Below are 23,500 nucleotides of genomic sequence, written 5' to 3'. Positions count from 1 at the left end.
CTGATTCCTTCCTGGTTTTTTCTTCCTCACCCTGATACCCTGATTTGAAAACATAAAATTTCCAATAAGTGGCCTGGCAGGAATGAAGATGTCCTCAGGTTGGGGGGTGGGGGTGGAGGGTGGGTATCAAAGGGCAAGGGCTCTAAGTCAATCATTTTTGTCTCCTCCCACATATGTTACATTGTGTTTGTGTTAAAATAGACATTTAGGAAACCACTGACTTCACTGTCTCTTGAACTCGCCATCATAAAATTTACCACGCAGAAAATAGCATCGAATGGAGGAAAGACACTAATGTTTTCCTTTCCTGAAACACGAGTCCACATTTTACTCTAGAGTTTAAATTATTCCATTCATGAGGGAACTCCTCACTACTGTCTGTTCTTTCCAGGCTCTGCCACAATTCCATATTTCTTAGGGACACACTCATATAAGACAGTTAGCTCTTTTCATTTAAAATTGGCAGGCAATACTTTCCTATTTTGTTTTTCTTCCCTTGGATAAATGTCTAGCTCCCAGTCCATCATCACCAATAACTTAAGAGCCATTTTATTCTTCACTCCAGGAGTCTTTCCCGAACCATGACTCACACCTCACATAAAATAGGTCTGCGTGTTTGGGAAAACAGCCAGAAGTACTGCTTGATCGAACCTTATGATAAGAGATAGAAAGTAATCGTGAACACAATGAGAGGATTTGTTCTAAGCTTTGAATATCTTGCATTTTATAATCTTTTAAATCTTTTTTTTAATTGAAAAGCAGTGCACAATGACAGCTCGCAGGAAACGTATTCCAACGTCTAAGTGTTCACATCTGCAAGAACATTCAGCGTGGGCTGAATACATGCATTTGAAACAAATCGTGGTGGAAGAACAAGAGAGATCTTTTACTGGATGATTATTCTCCCTAGGTTAATAAGGGAACCATTTACTCTGTGTGGTTGCAGCCAAAGATTTAAAAGCTATTAATTGTTATCGGCCTGTGGTTTTGTACACCAGAAATGAACCTGAAAAATGATTTTCTGGAGTCTCCAAGGTCCTGGGAGGACATGGGGAGGAGGGGGGGAGGCAGGAACCCCGCGGTAGGCCTGTCTTTGCCCGTGAAGAGCACACACATATAATTCTAGAATTTATTAGTTAGTATTCTCTGTGGTTTTGTCTATTTAATATTTCAGACAATTGCTTGCTCATGTTCACTGAGGAAGAGGAAGTAACCTATTGCATAATTAAACGGAACCTGGAGAATTAACGCTGATATTTGGTAAGCCATTTCCTCTTCTTACTACAAGTGTCCAATTCATGCTTTTCCCAGTAAGTAACAAAATTGCAGTTTTCATCAGAAAATGTGAAGCCGAAATAGAAACCTCTGAGGGCCTGGTTGACTCTGAAGTGGCATTTTTCTCAAAGAGTTTTTGGGAAGCCAGGGGCCGATCCGAATCTAGAACAATCTAGATGGTTGCGCAGTTAAATGTACAGGCACGGGTGAACAAAAGTGTCTCGGTGTTTGATGCAGAAAGCTCGGTTGCTTCCCACTCTGGGCTGCAGTTTCCGTGTGGGAGGGAGGCCCCGCAGTGGTGCTGAAGCAGCCCAGGGCGCTGGAAACGTTGGTGGAGATTCAGACACTCAGGCAAAAGCCAGAAAGGGATGGGCAGCTTCTAGGGACTCTAGGGCCTCGGGATGGAGCGGGCTGCACTCCTCACAAAGTCCCAGGGTGGGAGCCCCTTTCAAAGGCTCCCTTCCCCACCCCTTCCCTCGCTGCAGTGCTTGTCCTCAGCCTAATGGGACCCAGGGCCTTGTGTTCCTAAAGATCTCACAGCGGTGGACACCTCCCAGCAGCTTCCACATCGCCTTCCAAGCCTAACACTCCAGCAAATCCTTTCAACGTGTAATGTAAATTTGCCCGGCTCTCCCTACACGTTCTCCCTCCTAAGCTGTAAGTACTAAGGAAGGAACGCTTTGTCTGGAGACCTAGGCTTTGGTGCTAAGAAGGCAAGGAGGCAGACATTTCTGGCTCTTGAGTAAATCCTGCCCTACACCTGCAACCTTGTCAGAACAAATTCTGATCTCAGAGGAAAAATGAACGTCGAATGTGACCCACACTGATGATTCTCAGAACCCTGTCTGGAAATTAGGCTGGCAGAGCCATAGAGAAAGTAGGTACCGGGACGCCTGGGTGGCTTGGTGGTTGAGCGTCTGCCTTCAGGTCAGGGCATGACCCTGGGGTCCTGGGATCGAGTCCCACATGGGACTCCCCACATGGAGCCTGCTTCTCCCTCTGCCTCTCTCTCTCTGTGCATCTCTCATGAATAAATAAATAAAATTTTTAAAAGAAGAAAAAGAAAAAGTAGGTACCAAATCATGAACTGGAAAAGATATATACACCTCTATGTTCATCACAGCATTATTTATAATAGCCAAGATACGGAAGCAGCCCAAGTGCCATTGATAGATGAGTGGATAAAGGAAAGGGGAGATGTATACATACACACACACACACACACACACACACACACACAATGCAATATTATTCAGAAAAAAAGAAAGAAATCCTGCCATTTGCCAGAACATGGATGGATCGTGAAGGCATTATGCAAAGTGATAGAAGTCAAACAGAGGAATACAAATACTATCTGATTTCATTTATATGTGGAATCTAAAAAAGATCAGATTGGTGGCTGCCAGCCTGCAGGGGGTTCGGGGGTGAGGATAGGGGTAGGGGACAAAATGGATGAAGGGGGTAGAAAGGCACAAACCTCCCCTTATAAAATCCTGAGCATGCAATGTGCAACACTGTGACTATAGTTAATAATACTGAATTGCAAGTTTGAAAGTTGCTAAGAGAGTAGATCTTAAAAGTTCTTATCAGGAGAAAAAAATAATTGTTAGCAATGTATGGTGATGGATGTTGACTAGGCTTACTAGGGTAATCATTTTGTGAGATGTATCAAATCACTATGTTGTACAAATAAAACCAACGCAAGGTTATATGTCAGCTATACCTCAATTAAAAAAAAAAAAAAGGTGAGTGGGTACCTAACAAGGGCAGGAGGTGAAAGTGAAGAAAGCCTCCCAGCACTAAAGGAGCAGCAGCTGGGGCCCCAGGTCCCTGGGGAGGAAGACACAGGTCACTCCTGCTTAAAGGCGCAGGGAGGCAGTGATGGTGGGTGGAGCCCTCCTCCCTGAATCCTGTTTCTAGACATTAAATATCTGGTTCACTGCCGGAGCAAATCACTAAATGATTTTTATAACATGAAGGGAAAACAGAGGAGGAGTCCAAGCCTCAATGCTAATGCAAGTCTCTGCATTAAAAAAACATTTATTATGGGTTTGAACTGAGGCCAGGCTCAGGCTGCCAGAGGGAGCTGGAAGGAGAGATTCGAGAATGCTTCCTTTGAAGTTGGTGGTCAGGTTTCTGCTGGCTGTGGTGGTGAACCTATCGTATCCCACCAAAGAGTAAGGCTATTATTTAGAAGGGAGGGGGCCCACATTTGAAGTTCTATATTAACATTACTACAAATGATAGAAGACTTTTTATTTCCAGACTGCTTTTATGTTGCAGAGACCAAAGCAACTTGCCTAATGTGGGTTTTGCCCACTCCCCTTAGAGGAGTCATTTTAAAAGAGCTTGCTTTAATTTAATGAAACAAATTGCTGCGCTGAATAGTGTTCAGTGGGGGGTGGAGATGGTCTGCAGTACTGAGGGGCTCTCGGGCCCTGCCTGGATTTTCCAGGCTATGGGGCTCTCCTGGGCCTGCCCTCCGCCTGGGGGTGCTGCTGTGTCAGGTAGCTCTGTGTGCTGAGCCAAGGGCCAGGATGAACAAGGACAGGTGGACCCCACTCTACCCTCACGGCAGCTCTCAGCCTAAGGGGCTGAGGTGGAGCAGGGAACAAGGACATCTGATGTGAATCCAAAGCAGAAAATGTGAAAGTCAGAACATGATGGGGAGATCACCACCAGGCCGAGGGAATCAGGTGGAGAAGGCGTATTTACGATGCCCCTCCAAGGATGGGCAGGACTTGGACAAGAAATAAGTGGAAGATGGATGAAAAGGCAGCACGTGGGAAACTTGGAAGCATGTTTGGGGAAAGAGGAGTGTTTAGAGAAAAGGCTGAGAAGCGTTATCAGGACCAAGTTGCAGAGGGTCTGGCCTGGGAGGGCAGGGCTGGGGGAGTGGTGGCTCAGGTGAGAGGAGCTGCACCTGGCAGTACCATGTGGATGTGTCTGTGACAGTGGCTCTCAGGATGGTTGTACAGGGGAATGGCCCCATGAGCTTAAAAACTGGGGCCACAGAACGAGAGTTCTGGCTTAACTGGTCTGACCTGTGGTGGTGAGCATTAGGGTCTGGGAAAAGTGCTCCGTGATCAGTGATTCTAAGATGCTGCCGAGGTTAAGAACCACTACTCTGTAGTGGAGTCTGATTCAGTATGGGTGGGGCTCATCTTAGAAGCTGGAGGTGATGCCAGTAATCCCAGCCCACGGACCTCTCTTGGAGTAGCAAGAGGATCTACAAGACTAGCCATGCAGAGCACCTGCCTGCAGTTTAACCTGGAAAGGAGAACCAGGAAACATTTGACCTCTTCTGTCTGGTACCTCTGGGATGCTGGCCCTTGCTGAGAGAGGGCAGCCTCATTCACCTGCGATCGCTGCCCTTCAGGGACAAGTGGGGGCTTGAAAATGAAGCATCGAGGGGTACCTGAGTGACTCAGTCGGTTAGGTGTCTGACCCTTGATTCCAACTCAGGTCATGTTCTCAGGGTGGTGAGATGGAGCCCCAAGTCCAGCTCTGCACTGAGCATGGAGCCCACTTGGGATTCTCTCCTTCTCCCTTGCCCGTCCCTGCTCCTGCTCTCCTCTCTCTCAATAAAAATAAATAAATAAAATGAAGCATACATACCTCAAGGGCTAGAGGAAGATTGCCCGTGGGTTGTGGGGGCATGCACAGCTTTTACTAGATTCTGTTTGTTCGGCTTCCACAAGCATGCTCTCCCATAACAGATCTGCCTGAGATCACCCTCCTCCGTGCTGACCTCCCTACTCTTCCTCCCTTCCCCTTCCAGTCTCTTCTCTCATACTCTGCAAGGGCGAGATTTCCCTCTTGTCGGGCTTGACATGGATGGGGCATTGTGGCAGGATGCAAAAGTTCCCAGGTTACCTACCAAAGGGCAACTAGAAATGTAGCCTCTCAAGATCAAAGCAAGGGATCCCCGGGTGGCACAGCGGTTTGGTGCCTGCCTTTGGCCCCGGGGCGTGATCCTGGAGTCCTAGGATCGGGTCCCATGTCGGGCTCCCTGCATGGAGCCTGCTTCTCTCTCTGCCTGTGTCTCTGCCTCTCTCTTTCTGTGTCTCTCATGAATAAATAAATAAATAAAATCTTTAAAAAAAAAAAAAAGATCAAAGCAAGAAGTGGTGAAGGTGTTGTGCATGGCTTCATGGGCACAGAGCCTTCTCTGTCTCTGCTAGAATCAGAACTCGTAAGGGAGATGGATCTCAGGAGGGCCCGTAGCAATAGGTTTATTTGAATTAAAAAAAAAAAAAAGGAATCCGGGGCACCTGGGAGGCTCAGTCTGTTTATCATCTGACTTAAGCTCAGGTCATGGTCTCAGGGTCCTGGGATTGAGCCCTAAGTCGGGCTCCCTGCTCAGGAGAGCCTCCTCTCCCTCTGCCACTCCCCACTCATGCTTCCCACCCCCTCTCAAATAAATAAAATCTTTATTTAAAAAATGAAATGAAAAAATAAAAAATAAAAAATGAAATGACACTTTTCTGACCAAACATATTAACTAAAAGCTTTTGTTAATATTGACAATGAGGACTGACTTTGCAATTAGATCATATTTTAAAAATTATATAATAATAATAACGATAGCAAACACTAATTTAGCAGTATGGACCTCATTCTAAACATCTTACATGGATTAGCTTATTTGAATTCTCCCAACAGCCCTATAATTTTTTTTAAGATTTTATTTATTTATTCATGAGAGACACAGAAAGAGAGACAGAGACACAGGCAGAGGGAGAAGCAGGCTCCATGCAGGGAGCATTATGTGAGACTCAATCCCAAGACCCCAGGATCACGCCACCAAGCCGAAGGCAGACGCTCAACCGCTGAGGCCCCAGGTGCCCCCTAACACCCCTATAATCGAGGCCTACTATTATTCTCAATTTATAGAGTCCTGACATAGAAGAAGTTAAGTAACTAGCTCAAGGTCACATGGCTGGCAAGGGGTAGAGTTGAAAGATAGTAGACATTTTCTATAAATTGCAGGAACTAAATCTAAGGTTCCAATATTTTGACAAAACTATGATATGCTGTCCATATTCAAAATACATTACTCTAGCATCTTTAGCAGTTATTTAAATATATGATCAAAATCTTTAGGTATCACCTTTAAAATTTGGCTCAGTGTCGGCCCAACCCCACCTCTCTGAGGTTCAGTCTCTTGTCTGCAAAAACAGAACAGCCATCTCTGCTCAGTGGGGTTGTTGCAAGAGCAAATGAGAGAGCCCAAGAAGTGGCCTGGCTTGCAGCCAGTTCGTGATGAATGGCAGATATTATTAACATGGTTGGCATCTGGAAAACCATCTTAGCATGTGGTAGGAGCTCCCTGAATGTAAGCGCCCTTCTGCCTTATTAATGATTCCCAGATTTTATTCCCATGGAATAAACCACCCCCGCTGTGGGGGGCGGTGGCCTGACGCAGTGAGGTTCCTTGCTTCCTATTGTCTTCCCTGCCCGAACTTTCTCAATGAAGACATCCCGCTGCACCTCCTTCAGTGTGCCTCCTCTGAATAATAAAGCCTCACAATGAAGTCTCATTTCTTCGATCTTATAACAGGCTCTCACCAGTCCTCCAGGAAGAGGTCAGTGAATCGGAAGGAATGCTAGGAATAGGGTAGTGAATGAGGCAGGCACTTCCTTGCCTTCACCACACTTGCAGTCTAGGTATCACCAGGTAATTGCAACACCGACAGATGTCATAAAAGTAGAAGACATAGGGGCCAGTACAAGCCCAGAGAAGGGGAATCAAGGAAGGAAAGGAAGGCTTCCTGGAGGAAACATCCTCTAAACTAAGATCATATGGACAAGTAGAAGCCAAAGAGCAGGAACAGTGTGTCCGTCGTCCTGGAGGCAAGAAAGAATGTGCTGAGCTTTGAGAACAGGAAAGATTTAGTAAACTTGACCACAGAGATGAAAATTTCCTAGTCCTGAGCTTGATTTCTTGCCTTTGGTTGGCACTCCCAGAGCATGGAATGCTTCCGGAAAACACAAAGAATTTTCTACATCTTTTGTATGTACCCCCATGTTTGCTCATTTCTTGCTTCCTGGAGCTCATCTCATTCCTCCCTGGGTCTGGGCAGCATTGCATGGACCCCAGTCTAGCCAGGGCCCAGAAAGGGGCTAACAGAGCCCCATCTGCTGGCCCCTGAGACATGAATCCCCGGGAAGCCACACTCTGAAATATCTTTTCATACGTTGTTCCAAAATTGAAATTATGTAGGAGCCTTTCACCTGCAAGGGGCGAACCTACCCATTGGCCCTGGCGCTAGGGCTTTGGGCCCATGGGATGGATGAAATATGTGGCTTGTCTCAGCCTGCCTTTCTATTCCAAGAGCAGAGAAGGGCATAGAGTCAGCAGCAAGGTTGAGAGAGTAGGATTGTCCGTTTACACTCTCGCTCTGTGACTGAAGGTCAGATCCCGCCACCAGCAGACAGACTCAGCCTCTGTTGCTTTCCCAGTGTGACCCTGGCCGCCCCCTTACCCTCACACTTTCTGGGGCTTTCTGTTCCAGTCTGTAAAATTAACTCCTGCAAATGAAACAAGAAGCAAGCTCTGGTCCCTGCAAAGCAAAAACCAACTGAGATCAGATAACTTTTGAGGCATGAAAGCAAAGATGTTCTGTGACTTTTTGGAGCGTTCTCAGTTGCGAGATTTTCTTGGAAATCCACAAGTAAGTGCTACTTGTGTTCTAGAAACAATGAAACTCATTCTTACAGTTGGCTCCGGAGTGGTCCGTGATACCACCACACAGGCACACATACTCCCTATCTGTCTGCTGGAGAAGGCCATGTTTATGTCAAACTAATTTATATGTTTCCAGTCTGAAAAATTCAGAGTTTATTTTCCCTGTGATTGTGATGAGCAGGTTGGCTAGCAAATAAAAGTCAGTAAAAGGAGACTTTCCCAATAGTCAGAAGAGGACTGGAGCAGAATGTGAGAGCCCTTGGTGATGCTGGCCTGGCCTCCAGGCCTTGGGCCACTGGCAGCCTGACTGCTACACTGGCAAAGGTCTGAGGTTGAGGGTGAAATTCCCCCCAGACGGAGCTTGGCCGCTTGAACCATGCTGGAGCCTGCCACCTTCTACGAGCACTTCGTTTTGCTCCTGAAAGTAGCCCTGACTATCCTAATGAGACCTCTAACTAATGTGTGTTCGCCAGGATGTCTCTCTGGACAAATCTCTTCTGGCCTGGGTTACTCCTTTGGTTTTGTTTTGTCGGTGGGCGTGTGCCTCATCCCAGGTGGTAAGCCCCCTGCAACCTAGAGCGCACCATCTCGTGACTGTCCTCCCAGTGGCCCGGGAGGAAGCATTTCATCAGTGCTACAGATGGGGTCCCTCACTACCGACTGCACGTGTACCATGTCTTTCTTGCTGCGATGTTGACCTCGGATCCAGCCCGGTCTCCCTCTGTGGCTCAGGACTGCTCTTCTATGTAGGCAGGTTTCCACAGGCAGCTTTTTCAGGAGACCCTTTGCACTGTGGTGCTTGTGTTTGGCTGCAGGCAACCCCGTGGCCTGTGCCCAGCTACACACTCAAGGTCATGCTTCAGGCAAGGGAGGCCTCTGAAACGCAAACAGGCCATCCTGCTGGGACCGGTAGCCGCCTGCCGTCAGCTGGGGAGGAAGGACTTTCATTCGTTCTTGTCACTGAGCTGGCATGGCGCCGATCCCCACATCTGGAAACAGTTATGAAGAAAGAAGAGGCATGAAAGCCCGGGCCTCATGACCCTGCAGTCTTCCTTTCTGCTGCTTTATTTATTAATTTACTGGTTTGGAGTGATCAACCCAGGTCCCCAGTGTAAGTTATAGGAACCAAAGTTAAAAAGAGGCCATGACAGTCACAGTATGCTCTGAAAACAGGCCAGGGTCTTATTTATGGGGTCTTGGATGAACTTGACGTCTAAATAAACATATTCTGAAGTTGTGTAGCACATTGGACTTTAATCAGCAAGCCAAGCCTTTTTAAGCTCTGCCTCAATCTTCGTGCTCCTCCCCAACTTGGCAGGACCCTGCCACGTCTGTCTCCAGGGCTCGCTGGATTTGCGCTCATCAGATTTGGACACACAGATAGAGTTTCCTCTTTGCACATCACACAGACACACAAACAGGGACACACTTGTTGCTTCCTCCACGTGCCTCCTTTAAACCATAAGAAGGCAACTGAACTGTGTTTGCATCACACCAACATATGTTGCCATCAGTGGTTGATGGTGCCCTGAAGATAGGGGCCCAGTCCAGGGGGCTGGTTGGTTGTGAAGTTTGGAAAGTGCCCATACAGAAGATGGTGGCTTTTTTTTTTTTTTTTTTTTAGGACCAATTATCAAGCCTTAAGAGTATTTAATAGACTTCTATACAATGGAGGCAGGTTGGGGACAGTGGGGAGGAGATGGTTTTAAATAGAGCAATCAAGATGGCATTTTCCTTGGCCATTAAGAATGGATGCATGGAAAAGCAACTCTTCCAGGCTCTTGTGTGTCTCGGGAACTGTAAAGCACTAACGAGAACCAGAAACCCAGACTAGCGATGTCTAGTATGTCTCTGGTACTAACCCTGTCTCTGGTTTTTGGTTTGATGAGTTGCAGTCTACCTTGCTGACTTGGCTTCCCTCCCAACCAAATGATGAATCACCTCTTCTGGGAAGGATACCAACCTCCCCCAGCCCCCACCACCCCATCCTCTCACCCTTAACTAGCAGGCCCCCCTCCCCACCCCGTGTGGTTGGGTACTTTCCTTTGGAGCTCCTTTCCATGGAGCCATGGATGAAGCACTGATTTCATTGTATATGCGCCTGGCTCCCCCACCAGTCTGAGTGCCTCATGGATGGAGAATGACTGAGTCATTTCTAGAATTGCTGCACACAGCCTGTCACTGAACCTGTAGCATGAGTTCTCTGAGAGTTTGCAGACTCAGTCTCAAACCATTTACTGAAGCAAGAGGGTTGTCCATACATTGACAGTAGCATTTTTTCAGATGATACAAAACAATAGGACTTACTCAAACTGTAGTTCAGCTGTGACTTCAGAAATGTGCTAATTAATCCAGACAAATCTTTTCTACAGACTCCAGAGTCATTTGAATTCTTTTCTTGCCCTGGGATTTTGTTGTATTAAATGTTTATTCAACTGACTGTGCCATTAGCTTGAAGAATTCTCAGGCACAGGTAATTGATGTTTGAGCACTAATTTAGAAAGGTATGAAAGGAAAGTTTGGGCTTTATTTTAAGTGAGCCTTGCCAAAGTGTTGTCACAAGTGATGCTGTGTCAAGAACCCCCAAAAAATTACCTTTCACGTCTTATTTTACACACTTCTCCAGTGCTTTAAGAGAAACAATGACTGCTCAGTCTACGCAGTCCATCCCCAGTGTGAAATATATTAGGAAAGAAAATGACCCGTCTTGCCAACCAAAGAGTCAGGCAGAGGTCATTGCCAAAGTACAGAAGGCTACAAAGCGGGGTCTGGATAATTAAAGAGGAATGGTGAGGCCTTGCCAGCGCTTGCTCCAGTATGTTTAAGAATCCACACGAGCTGAGACTCTAAGCACTGGGAGCCTAGAGGGTACCCAAGGGTAAAATGGGGTGCAACTGGGGAATGTTCCCTCTGGGAGCTTCCAGGCCATGGGAACCCCAATGTCAGTGCTACAGACTCCCTCAGGTATCTACCTAGACCCTGGCGAAAAGACGGGGATGTGCCTCCCACAAATTCAAGAAAGCAATTCCCCTCTTGCCCATGCCAGCTGAGCAGCATTTTTGTTTGACTCAAATTCTGGAGACTTCATCAGAGGAGAACCCTACAACTGGGTGATTTGGAGGAGCCAAAATCACTGCCGCAGGAGCAGACTGATGATCCCTGCCCACGGGTCTGGGAAGCACTGGCTCATTTAGATTCACCCAGCAGTAAATATAGATGGTTCTTCTTGTAAGCTGGGAGTGGCCTAATGGTAAGGTTATCGAGGACTGGTAAATAATTCGAGTCAATCCGCTCAAAGGAACCCTGATGTCATGGTGAAATTAAATGATGGTGGGAGCAGCTCAGACCCCTGTGGTTCTAGGGCAGGGAGGATGTCCAGGTGTCACCACAACAGCCTCATTCACCAGAAAGTCTGCTGGGAACATGCAGGGGTTTGCTCAATGAACATCTGTGCAAGGGAGAGAAAGGTCAAGGGCTTTCAAAAAGGGTGCGATTACACTGCCTGCTGAGGGGCATCAAACAGCGGTGTAGGCAGGGCCTCCTGCTAGGAACTGGGCCGCCTCTGTTCAAATGCTGACTCTTCTTCAGCTTACTAGCTTCATCACTTCTCTGACGAGTCCCTTCACCTCTCCCAGCCTTGCCTTCCTCATCAGTAAAACAGGCAAAATACCCAACCCATAGGATTATTTTAAGGATGAAGTGACTTAATGCACGGAAAGTAATTACAACAGTACCTGCCCTTGGTAAGCGGTAACTGTTCCTCAGCGGGCTAGTGCTCTGTGCGTGCACACGTGTGCACGTGTCTGCTTTGCTCCCGGACTGCCTCCCTGGCACTCTGAAGCTCATGGCCTTTTGAAGACACAGCTTCTTCCGGAGGAACCCCAGGCTAATCCCTACTTTTGCTGTCTTTTATAGAAGTAGCGATTCTGGGGCAGCCCTGATGGCTCAGCGGTTTAGTGCCACCTTGGGCCCAGGGCCTGATCCTAGAGACTTGGGATCGAGTCCCATGTTGGGCTCCTGCATGGAGCCTGCTTCTCCCTCTGCCTGTGTCTCTGCCTCTGTGTCTCTCATGAATAAATAAATAAAATCTTAAAAAAAAAAAAAAGAAGTAGTGATCCAAGCCCCAAGCCCCATTCTGTGGCTCTCCTTATCACAGCATTTAGGCCCTCCCGTCCTGGGGGAAGGTCAGGAGCCCCCAGGGTGGAAGATTGAGGAGGAAACGCGGGAGACGGGAGATGGCTGGGGCAGACAGGCACGCTCTGGGCTACATCCTTTTGGATGAGCCCAGAGCCTGACTGCTGTATGGGGGGGCGGGAGGGTGGGATGGAGGGTCCAGGGAAGTCTGGGTGTGTACCACGGAACACTCAAGTGGGGAGAGTTTTGCCCTTTCACGCCAGGGTAAAGGTGCTGATCTAGACAATAGGCATGTTCTCACGTGTGCAAACCAGGAGGCAAAATGTCATCTCTCTTCCCTCTCAAGCTCTCTGGCCTGCGCAAGTCGCCTTCTGCGCCATGGCTTCATCTGTTCGGAGCCATTTCCGTGAGGCAGGGTGGCGTCGGATCACAGCACTTCTTAGGCACTTTTAACTTGCTCTCAGAATGGCTGCTGCAGAGCCAAGTCTCTCCAGGGCCGCAGCCTCTTCCCCTTTCTGTCTCTGACGCTCGCACAGCGCTCGGCTGAGGAAGTAGAGGCTTTCTCTGCACTTAGCACGGTAGAGGGGACGCCAGAGAATCAGGATGTGATGTGGGGAGCACCGGGCCCCACATCACATGTGGGTGGCTCCTTCCTGTGGGGACTGAACGCCCCCGCTAGGGAAGACGGGGAAGGGAGCCAGGACCAAGGCTCTTTAAGCCCCTTGGGTCTCTGCCCGACCCAGAGGGCCACGGAAGGCAGGCGAGTCCTGGGTGTGTGGTGGAGCAGCCACCCAAAGCGGGGGTCTCGCCTCCCCAGCCCAAGCCGCTACAGGCGGGAGGGCCCGCAGCAGAAGGGATTCGGGCTGGCCTTTCCGAAACACGGCAGCGCAGCGCAGCGGTCACTTAATGCATCTGTGACTGTTCACTGGGCTGAGTTCTCCGAGAAGTGCAAACGGAAACCCTTGGGCCGACTGTGGCTGCAGATCCGAGCACTCATGGCCAGTCAACGTGGAAAAGGAGAGCCTCCCGAAAGTGGGCTGGCCAGGGAAGGAAGACCGGACGCTAACGCGACAGCTCAGAGCGGTTAAGGAACTTGCCTGCGGACACACAGCTTCTCAGTAGCAGTGCTGGTCTTATAGGGAGAGGAGTATACACACACACACAAAAGGAAAGGCCAAGAGCAACCCAGTGCCCTGCCCGGCCCCGGGGGAAGCACAAGCACAAGCAGGGCTGTGTGGGGCTGTGTGCCATGCCCCACAGGAGCCAGGGCTCTCGCCAGGATGCCAGGATGTGTGGGGAAAGCTGACGAGATCCATCAAAGGACAAATTCGATAGAGGCCTTCAGAGGCCAAGCACAGGAAGAAAGGCAATGCGTCCAAAATATCTTTTGCTGTAGGGATTATGGATGGGTCAGTTTTATTCTATGATCTAGCCTTTCCGGGGTTCTCCAAGCTCTGTAAAATCTGCATGCATCCTTTTTTTCATCTGAAGAAAAAAAATGTCCATTAAAACGAAAGAAAAAAATGCCCATTAAAATGAAAGAAAACAGGCAGAGAAGTCTGGATTTTGTCTTATAAACAATAGAAGCCATTGGAAGTGTCCTCACAGAGCAGCATTTGGGTCCAGGTGGTGTTTGGGGAAGATAAGATAGGCAGTGTTGGGAAAGACAGATGGCTGGGGCGACAGGGGCTGGGGGGCGACAGGGGCTGGAGGCCGCCAGGGGTGGGAGGTGAGCCAGCGGGGTATCTGAGTGCTCAGGGGGGAGCAGGAACATCTGGGGGAGGTGAGGAAGGAACGCCCACTTGGAGGGTCTCGGTGACCAGTTGCACGTGGGGGGCAGGGAGGGGGGAGAAGCAGAACTGGCTGCAGGGTCTCCAGCCAGGGCAGTGTGGCTAGCAGGAATACGGTAGGGAAGGGGAGCCCAGACTAGGGAGCCATGGGGTTGGGGCTCCCGAGGAGTTTGGAATGCGCTGCCACTGGTGGTGTCTATTTCTTTGAGGCCTCTGCCCTCCAAGCAGGAAAACTCAGAGCGAAGCAGAGGAAAGGTGTGGGTAAGCCTGGTCTCAACCTCCTGACTGGGCATCACTCCTCGAAAGTACTTGAGGTCAGGTGATTGAAGCAACCTCAAGAGTGCCCGTGGATTCTTCTAGGAAGGACATTTTATCTGAGCCAAATCAATGCAACTCTCTTGTGAAAAATCCATTGCCCTGGAACGTGGAGTTGGGTTCTAACCAACAAGTAGCGTTTGGCAAGCCCTGGTTAAGAAAGCCAGTGTTTGGAGAAATTGTGAAAAGAGCAAGTCATTTAGGAAAGTAAACACTGGGGGCCTCATGCCATTTTAGGGCTGTGATAGCTGTTCTGTCCCCATCAAATAAATGCAGAACCTGAAGGGGCAGGTTAGCTTTAAGTGCTGGTTGTTGCAAAGCTGTGGACCACCCAGGCCCCCTTTGCAGGCTTTGAAAGGCGAGAAGAATTGGAAGTGACCCCGTTTGAACACAATTTCCTTTCCCTGTTCGGTGTGTGGAAGACACTGAATATCCAACCACTGGACCTAGTGGGGGAAAAATTCCACCTGACAGTCACCAAAGCATGTTGACTCTCCTTCACAAAGTCAGCAGCAGCTGATCACATTTTCAAGATGGTCATGTCATCGGTAAAAATCTTCAGGTGTCTTTCTTTTTGTCATTGTCTGTATTTCTTGAAAAGCTTCCCAAAAAATGAATTGTAGTTTAAATTCATCTGAGCTTCATCTATTTTACATAAAACCCTGTAGGCTTGTGCTTCTCAGATCTTGACGTGCACACAGGGATCTGGTGATCTTGTTAAAACGCAGTCTGATGGGTGGCAGGGGCTGTCTAAGATCCTGCTGTCCACTAACAAGCTCCACACACTTTCGGTAGCAAGATCATGGAAAATCCTTGACAACCCCAATCCGAATTCACTAAATGGCACCATAGTAACCCCTTAATTTTCGTAAACAAGGCTGTTTTGTGCATTTGTTTTTAGGGGGACAGATAATTGCTGTGTGTGAAGTACTGTGCTAAACTCTGTGTGTTGTACAAAGAATGGAAACTTTCCTCCACAGGTGAGCCATGTACTCTTTTAAATTAGATATCTCATGCCAAAACCCATCCTTCTTTCCCCCCAGCAAGTCTTAGGGTACTGAATTTTTTTTTAAGATTTTATTTATTTATTCATGAGAAACACAGAAGAGAGAGAGGCGAGTCACAGGCAGAGGGGGAAGCAGGCTTCCTGTAGGGAGCCGGACATGGGACTCATCCCGGGTCTTCAGGATCAGGCCCTGGGCTGAAGGCAGCACTAAACCGCTGCGCCCCCTGGGCTGCCCTAGGGTGCTGAATTTTAAGAGCTAATTCGTTACATGGTGGCAGGTTAGAAAGGCTGAGTGCCCTCTAGAAAGCACGTTGACCGTCTCCCCCATCCCCCCTGATGCGCAGACATCACCGGGAACTCCAGGGAGGAAGGCCAGAGCGAGGCACGAAGTTGGCCAGGCTGCAGCGCCAGCTCTCTGCACCCCGCCTCCACCCCCCACCCTAGACCCCCAAACCAGTTTTGATTGGTTTCCCTTGTGGGGAACTTGCTGGAACCACGAATTCATCCTAATGTTTAAGGCCTGTTGTCAAGCACAACAGGGTTATTTTCAAAAACTAAACGGTTTCTGGTGATCTTACACGAGCCACAGAATGTGAAAGTAGTCATTTTTATAAAGTGCCTGAAAAAAATCTAGTAATTATTGTTCCAAACAAGCCGCTCTTTCTCTTCAGTCTGTCTGACATGGAAAGAAAAAGAAAATCCTTTCCAAGTGAGCAGTCTTTTAGGGAGTGCTGCTAGCCCTGGCTGGCCTCGGGTCAGCAAGGACAGAGGACCCCTGCGTTTTCCTACAGATGCATCTTGTCCTGGGGGCCAAAAGCAGCCGTCTCTGGTGGGAAAATAGGTTTACATTTGAGGGGCTCTGTGTCTTACGGTTTTAGGGGACAGTGGTGGGCATGAAGGTGCATTTTTTTCTTACATCTAAACAGTACATGAAATATGACTGTAATCTCTTACTGAGCTCATGGAAAAACTCAAGTCATCGAATGTTAGTTTTACAGATGAGGGAAGTTTTACAGAGAGATTACCTGAGTCGCTCCAAAGACCATAAATCTTGCTGCAGGGAGAGCTGGGCTGGGAAGGCAGGTCTCCGGGGCGCTCACATACCAGAGGCTTCTTCCCTGAAACTGAGATGTAGCCAGTGCTCGGGCCCCAGGGGAGATTTCAAGCCTGAGCCTGGAACTCCTTGAGGACTTCCTCGTGTCCTGTGCCAAGCAGTCATGTTGAAACAGAGAAAGGTTCGGCTTGAAATTAATTAAATGATCATTTTCACATGATTGCTTCTATAGCTGCTATTCAGTGACTTCTATTATATAAAACAATTAACCGGGGAGAAGTAAGCAACTCATATTTATTGGCCGCTCTACTTGAGCTCTATTATGTAATCTAACCTAAAGTCCTGTGAGGTAGGTTTTATTATCATCTCTATGAGAGAAGTAGCTACTGAAGCTCACAGGAGTTTAACAACTTGCCCAAGGCCACGCAGTTTATAAGTAGGAGGACTGGGATTTGCACTCGGGGCACCTGCCCCCAGAGCCTGGCCTCCACATCTCTGCTCTACCAATGCCATTACTCGGGCAAGGCTGGCTCTCTACCCGGGGGACTCTGGTGTGGGGACCCCACCTTTGCTTGAAAGGTGAGCCACCAGACAAAATTGCCAAGGGCTACTTCCTTCCTTTCCTTCCCAGAAATTTCCTATTGTTTCTTACCCTGCCCTTTTTGTCAAAACCACCCCAAATTTCTAAAGGAGTCCAGCTCAGACGACAATCCATGGAGGCTGCGGTGTTGCTCAGACCTCAGCCCCGAGAACCCAGCCTTCCCAGCCGGTGATCCAAGCAGCCATCCAGACTGACTCACTGAGTGGGGTCTTTGCCAACGACACCTCTCTCTTTGCGTGACCCCTGGCTGAGCAGAAAGTCAGCTGGTAGGATTTTTTGATGTGGAAATCATCAAAACAGTTCTTCCTATCCTGTTCTCTGGCTTTTCTCCCCAGAGGCTCCAGGAAAAAGGGAGATGATAATCAACTCCATGCTGAGGCAAAGAACTCACAGATCAAGTGGAGCTAAATCCCAGGGACCCGAACCCAGAACTTAAAAGGACCAGGAGAGACATTCTCCTCTCTCAGAAAGTTGTTTTTGGGGAAGTTCATCTATTCCAGACTGAGGAACGTGCTTGACAGTGCTCACCGGCGAGCCAACCAGAGGCTAGATAGAACCCGCTCAGTGATGGGATCCAGCTGGAAATCTCTGCCCCAGCTGGCGATGACGGTGGCTCTCTGGAATCCCCCACTCCACGGGCCTCCCTTTAGGGCTCCTTCTCTGCCTGCCCTTCAGCCTGTCAGAGGATCCTCCCCAGGCTTGGAACCTGCTTCCTCCTCTCCCCTCCCCCCCACTTTTTCTCCATCTCTTGCCCCACTACCTGCTACTGTGGTGACTCAAGTCTGCGTCTCCAGTCCTCACGCCTGCCCTGGACCTCTCCACCTGGAAAGGCAGGGGGCTCAGCAGGCGTGATGTGAACACACGCAGAGTCATGCCATACTCCCCATTGGCACCCCGACATGCACCATCCTGCATCCAGTCATCCCAGCTACAAGCCTCCGTTGCTTCTCACTGGCCCCCTCACTCCCTTACCCCCTATTGCCCATGGGGTGTCCAAGTCTAGTCAATGCTACCCTGAAATCTCCCTGACACCTGTCCTCTCCTCTCTACTCCCTCCCTCCCCTCAAGTCAGGCCCCAGTAGCTTTTACTCCCTTAGTACTTGGGCCCCATCCCCTCAGCTGCTCTGCTCCACGCCTCTCCCTTCTCCCCCCACTCTGATTATCCCACTTTCTCTTTCTTCTTCCTTTCCATCAGCCTTCTAACACGTCCAAGCCTCTCATGATTTTGTCTTCCCCAGGCCCCCACCCCGACTCTCCCCTTTGCTTCCCAGACAAGATTCTTGAAAGAATCGTTTATACTCTGTACTTGGGTCTCCACACGCACACACACCACCACCACCACCCCACCCCACCCCCGCCCCCAGGCTCTCCGTCAAACCACCACAGGCTGCCTTCGGCCATCCTGCTGCCCACAGCCAAATCCCCAGGGGCTCTCTGCAACACAGCAGGCCCCGTGGATCTGTCATGTGTGCAGCATTGCTGCTAGCAGCCTCTCCTTGAGGGCACCTTCCCCACTGCCAGCTCTGCTCCCCATCTCCTTCTGCTCCCCCATCAGCTGTGTCACTTGCTTTGCGGCTGCTCTGTGTCTGTCAGGGCCCATCCCTCACCTCCTGCTCTGTCTGTCCTCCCCAAGAGTTCGTGCACTCCCACAGTGTCAGCTTCATGTATGCCCAGGTGACTCCCACATGTGAATCTCCACCCCATCCCTCCTGGAGAGCCACATCCTATATCTGGCTGCCTGTGGGACACTCCACCTGGATGAATCACAAGCACACCAAACTCTACTTACCCTCTCTGGCAAACCTGCAACCCCGTCTGTGTCCCTTATTGTAAAAATGGTGTCACCACCCACCAAGATGCCCATGCCAAGAGCCCCTAAGTCATTGTGCCTCCTCCTTCTCCCCTCCTTGGGTACAGCATCCAAGTTCTGCTGCTACTTCCTACACACTCCTCAAATTTGCTCACTTTTCTCAATGCCCACTTCCACCCCATATGGCCCTCCTCCTAGTCACCTGACCTCCAGGGCTCCTGCCTTGCTGGGCTGTATCTGAGCATCTGTTAGCCTGTTCCTGACACTGATGCCGTCACTTGTCTGCTTCTCCATCACCAACAGGACTCTGCGACACCTCTTCCAGCCTCCCCTATCCTTGACTCCACCTCCCCATTCTTCATCTAGATGTCATTCACTAGGCCCTCACTGTCTCCCCATGGCTAGCAGATGGTGATTAATAGGAGCTTGGGTGACTACCAAGGGCCCTCCCACGGGACTATTTGCTGAGGTGCTCCGAGCTCCTCCAGGGCAGGAATCTTGCCCCTTCGGTCTCTGTCTCTGCAGCACCAGGCACAGAGTGCTGCAGAGAGGTTTAGGCAGAGAATGAGTGTGCACCGGGTGAGGGACCCCACCCTCCTGCCGGGTTCCCAGGGGAGCTTAGCGTCCAACAAACCCGTCGCACTTATTTCTGGCTTCTGTCGATGATCAATCGATGGATCCACCCTAAGGTTTACTCCCGAGTTAGCCGGCCGGGTGAGGTTCCCACACGCAGAGGCCAGCGCGGAGGGAGGGCGGCGGGCGTCCCCGGAGTTTTGCAGCGAGGATGAGGAGGGTCTCTGGGCTGTGGGAGCGGCAGGCCCGGGGGAGCGAGGCGTGCGGAGCCCCCCCGCCGCCAGCCCCCCCCACCCCGCGGGAGGGCCGGGAGCGGCGCAGCGCAGCGCAGCGGGGGGCCGGGCGGGGGGGGGGGGGGGGAGGGGCGGGGCGGGGGGGGCGCCGGCCGGGCCGGGCGGGGGGCGGGGCGGAGGGGGCGCGGGCCGGGCCGGGCCGGGCGGGGGAGGGGGGGCGCGGGGGGCGGGGCGGAGGGGGCGCGGGCCGGGAGGGGCGGGGCGGGGGGGGCGCGGGCCGGGCCGGGCGGGGCGGGGCGGGGCCGGGGGGGGGGGCGCGGGCCGGGCCGGGGGGGGGGCGGGGCGGAGGGGGCGCGGGCCGGGCGGGGCGGGCGGGGCGGGGGGCGCGGGCCGGGCGGGGCGGGGGGGGGCGCGGGCCGGGCCGGGCGGGGCGGGGCGGAGCGGTGGGGGGGGGGGCGCGGGCCGCCCGGCCTCCCCGCCCCTGGCGGCCGCCGCCTACTTAGCCGGGCCGCGGCGGCGGCGCTCTCACTTGCCCAGGTCCCGGCCCGCCGCTCCATGGCGCTCCTCGTGCGGCTGCTGCCCGTCGCCCTGGCGCTGGCCCTGGGCCCCGCCGCCGCCCTGGGGGGCCCCGCCAGGTCGCCGTACCAGCTGGTGCTGCAGCACAGCCGGCTCCGGGGCCGCCAGCACGGGTAAGGAGGCCGCCGCGCGGGGGTGGCGCGGGGGTGGCGCGGGGCGGGAGGGCAAGCTCGGCGGGGCTTCGCGGAGGCCCCGCGCGGCAGCCAGCGGCCACCCTGCCCGTCCGGCCAAGAGCGCTGGCGACCGAGGCTTTGGGCGCCAAGTCCCAGGAGGAGGGTGGGGGCTTGCGCTCTGCCCCAGTAACGGTGCGGAGGTGGCGGGGAGAGGAAGCCCACCGCGCGGGGCACGGACTCCGGCGGGGCCGGGGCCGGGGCCGGGTCCTCCTCGGACAGCGCCTCCAGACGTGGCCCTGGCGCCACACAGCCTGGCAGCCTCGAGGGGCCGGGCCCCGTCACCTGGCGGGCCCCACGCCCGCTACCTGGCCCCGGGCGGTGCTCCCAGGCACAGTTGGCCGTGTGGCCGCTCCTCCCCGGCCAGGTGAAGAGCAGAAGTCCCTGGGCCCCGCACACATCGTGCAGACTGGGAAACTGAGTCCGGAGAGGACACATCGCTTTCCTACAGTCCTGCAGGATGCGCCGGAGCCGGATTGGAATCTGCCTCAACGGTAGCTGCGGTTATAAATGTGGGATATTATCGTTGCAGACGCTGACAGTGTGTTGGCTTCAGGAGGCAAACCCAGGCAGACGTGGGCCCAGACCCGGGCGGGCAGGGATGGGTGATTTCTCTGCATCCCTAACTGAGCCATCCTGCTCCACACTTAACCAGGCTTGGCCATAGCTTCCAGCCTACCTGGTTGCACCAACTCTTTTTCACAACTAGGTAAAACTCTTACGTGGATAAAGTCACGTGGTGGCCCACATGCCACTGGGCCGTAGCAGGAGTTCAGATGCTATTGGATCTGGCATTCGAACCCAGTGGGGCCCAGACTGCCACATGACTGGCAGAGGTATACTCAGGTTAAAACCCACTTTGGGGGATCCCTGGGTGGCACAGCAGTTTAGCGACTGCCTTTGGCCCAGGGCACAATCCTGGGGACCCAGGATCGAGTCCCACATCGGGCTCCCGGTGCATGGAGCCTGCTTCTCCTTCTGCCTATGTCTCTGCCCCATTCTCTCTCTCTCTGTGACCATCATTAATAAATAAAAATTAAAAAAAAAAAAAAGCAATTCCTATAAAAAAAAAACCCACTTTGGGGGTGACTAGAGTTGACTTCAGAGGCCTTGCAAAGCCTTGGCTCTGTGCCCTGAGGAGGACTCCAGGGGTAGGTGCAGGCTGGCCCTCATAGGGAGCCGTCATCCTTGTTCCCTCTGCCTGTGGCCTTATATATGGGTTCACTTGGCCTGTCTGGTGCCCAGGGCTGCAGGGAGGGGGATTTCTGCAGAGAGGAATCAAGTCAGGGTGAGCCACAGCCTTGGTGTCCTCCTGGAAAGACTAGAGCACCAGGGCATGCCCAGGGGTCTTTAGGGAAGGGGAGAATCATCTTGGATTTAGGCTGTGTGTGCAGAAGGCTGAGGGGCCAGCTCAGAAAGTTGAGGGGCAGATGAGGCCTAAAAGTCAAAATGTGTGCCATTGGCATTCTCACTGTCTGTGCCCAGCTCAGCTCTGTCCTCTTGCCTTTCTTGCCAAAGAAGCATATTCAGCTTGGGTGCAGCAATCTGCTTGGGAGGTTTCTGTTCCCTCCATATCTTAGCCACTAAGTCAGGAGACGATCCGGATAGCACGCCCTGCAGCAATGTCACGCAGAATGGTGTCTCTGTGCACACTAGAGTGAAGTTTCCCCGAAGGTGTTGACAGGGTTCCACCAAGAATCGTCTCTACAGAAAACCTCCTTCCCTTTTGAGCTCAGAAGAGACACCGACCACCTGGAAAATACTACTTTTTTTTTTTTTTTTTGCAAAGCAAGTGTTCTTCATTATGCATTTCAGATATTAGATTAACTTCCTCTGCACCCCTCCTCCCCCGGCCTCTGCGGGCTGATCCTGTTGTTTCACTTCTTGGGGTGCAGTTGGAAAGGCCTGTAGAGATCTGCGATGGGCAGGATGTTCTGAGAGGCCACCCATGCACCCTCCGCATGCCTGGTAAAGTGTGGGTGTGCAGGCAGATGACCTGTGACAAAATGGTTGCAGGTACGGTTGCCTTTACTGTGATCTAACTGTCCCTGAAAGTGCCACAAGAGTGCCTGGCCTTGCACATGGGTGTGGCACCCTGGGGAAAATGCATGACATTGTTCAAGACCCAGTCTTTCCATCAGAGAGAGGAGTGGTGAAAAAGGAAGGAAAAAAAAAATCTCTGCTTTTTTAAGGCCACGCAGTAGGCTCTAAGACCTGAAGGAGAACTAGCAAGCCTGCCTCACTCCTACACAGCACTCTCTGGCCCCAGCCCCGGTTTGCTTAAATCTTCACCACGACACAGGAGATCTGTTGTTCGAGCTCCCATTTCACAGACGGAGAAACTACAGCTTGGTGGGGTGGAGTGACTGAGTTCCAGCACAGGGAGCTCTTGGGAGGGTAGAGACTGTGATGTGGTCTCCTGACTCCCCGCTGCATCCATGTTGCTCTAAAGAGGGGTTAAAAAATACTGACAGAGAAATAAAAGTGCATTTGCGCTTCAGATTGTCGGCATTTAGAACTGGACTGGGTTTCCTGAACCACTTGATTTTCAAATCCAAGTTGGACAGCAGAGCTGTTGTGCCGGAGGCAGGAGGCCCAGAAATGGCTAGGTCATTTCGATTAAACTTCAGCCTGGATTTCCTGTGGATGCAGCCCACCCCTCCCACCCTGCGGGGAGAGCGAGCCCCCCCCCCACGCCCCGCCTGCGCCCCTGTCTCAAAGGGCTGCGGCAGTGGAAACTCACTCCACGGAGGAATGTTGGAGCCACATCCACAAGAGACTTACTGAAGATTCGCCAACCGCCTACGGAAAGTTGCAGGGAATTCATCGACAGTAATTGTTTCCTGCTCGACCACATAGAAGGAAGGAGATTGTACAGCAATAAACAGTACCTAGGGCTGCAGTGTGGCCAGTGGGGACTCTCTGAGGGTTATTTGGGGACAGCTGTAACCTGTGAATCCCAGGCAGCAGACAGAGGAGCAAAGTGGCTTTGGTTAGAATCCTCTGGAGGCTGTGGGCACCTGGTCAGACCCAGCTGGGACTAAGGGGACATGGGCTTACCTCCCTGCTGGCCTGGGGTTTGCACCTTTAACCTCCCTTGCCTTCTGCTTTTTCCATTGATTCACTGACATATAGTGCGCCTCCCTGAGCCACTCACCTTTGCCTCCTGAGCCACAAACTGGACAAGAGGTGCCATCCACGTGGTAGAGGAGAGAGGGCAGGGAAGCAAAGGGTCCGCACACCCTCCTCCCCAATAACCCAACTCTGAGTAT

General features: G+C 51.6%; 1 protein-coding gene and 1 long non-coding RNA gene across 3 annotated transcripts in view; one reads left to right on the top strand and one right to left on the bottom strand.

Moving 5' to 3' along the window:
* Window positions 1-15,303: 15,303 nt before the first annotated feature.
* On the bottom strand, window positions 15,304-19,535 carry LOC140594582 (uncharacterized). 2 transcript variants are annotated; one of them, XR_011995572.1, is made up of 4 exons: window positions 19,311-19,535; window positions 17,627-17,688; window positions 16,237-16,413; window positions 15,304-16,037 (listed from the first exon to the last, which is right to left on the bottom strand). It is a non-coding gene; the product is annotated as an uncharacterized lncRNA (long non-coding RNA). The 2 variants fall into 2 exon arrangements; XR_011995571.1 differs by having other exon boundaries at window positions 15,304-16,413.
* Window positions 19,536-19,962: 427 nt separating this feature from the next.
* TGFBI (transforming growth factor beta induced) overlaps window positions 19,963-23,500 on the top strand; it is a 33,172-nt gene continuing 29,634 nt past the window's right edge. The window contains exon 1 of the mRNA XM_072728548.1: window positions 19,963-20,171. Coding sequence (XP_072584649.1) covers window positions 20,038-20,171 — 134 coding nt within the window. The 5' untranslated portion in view covers window positions 19,963-20,037. The remainder of the gene's footprint in view (window positions 20,172-23,500) is intronic.

The sequence above is a fragment of the Vulpes vulpes genome, chromosome 12 (genome assembly GCF_048418805.1).
Source record: "Vulpes vulpes isolate BD-2025 chromosome 12, VulVul3, whole genome shotgun sequence".
NCBI classification, from domain to species: Eukaryota; Metazoa; Chordata; class Mammalia; order Carnivora; family Canidae; genus Vulpes; species Vulpes vulpes.
The sequence above is the reverse complement of the archived record's forward strand: the minus strand, read 5'-3'. Positions and strand labels throughout refer to the sequence as shown.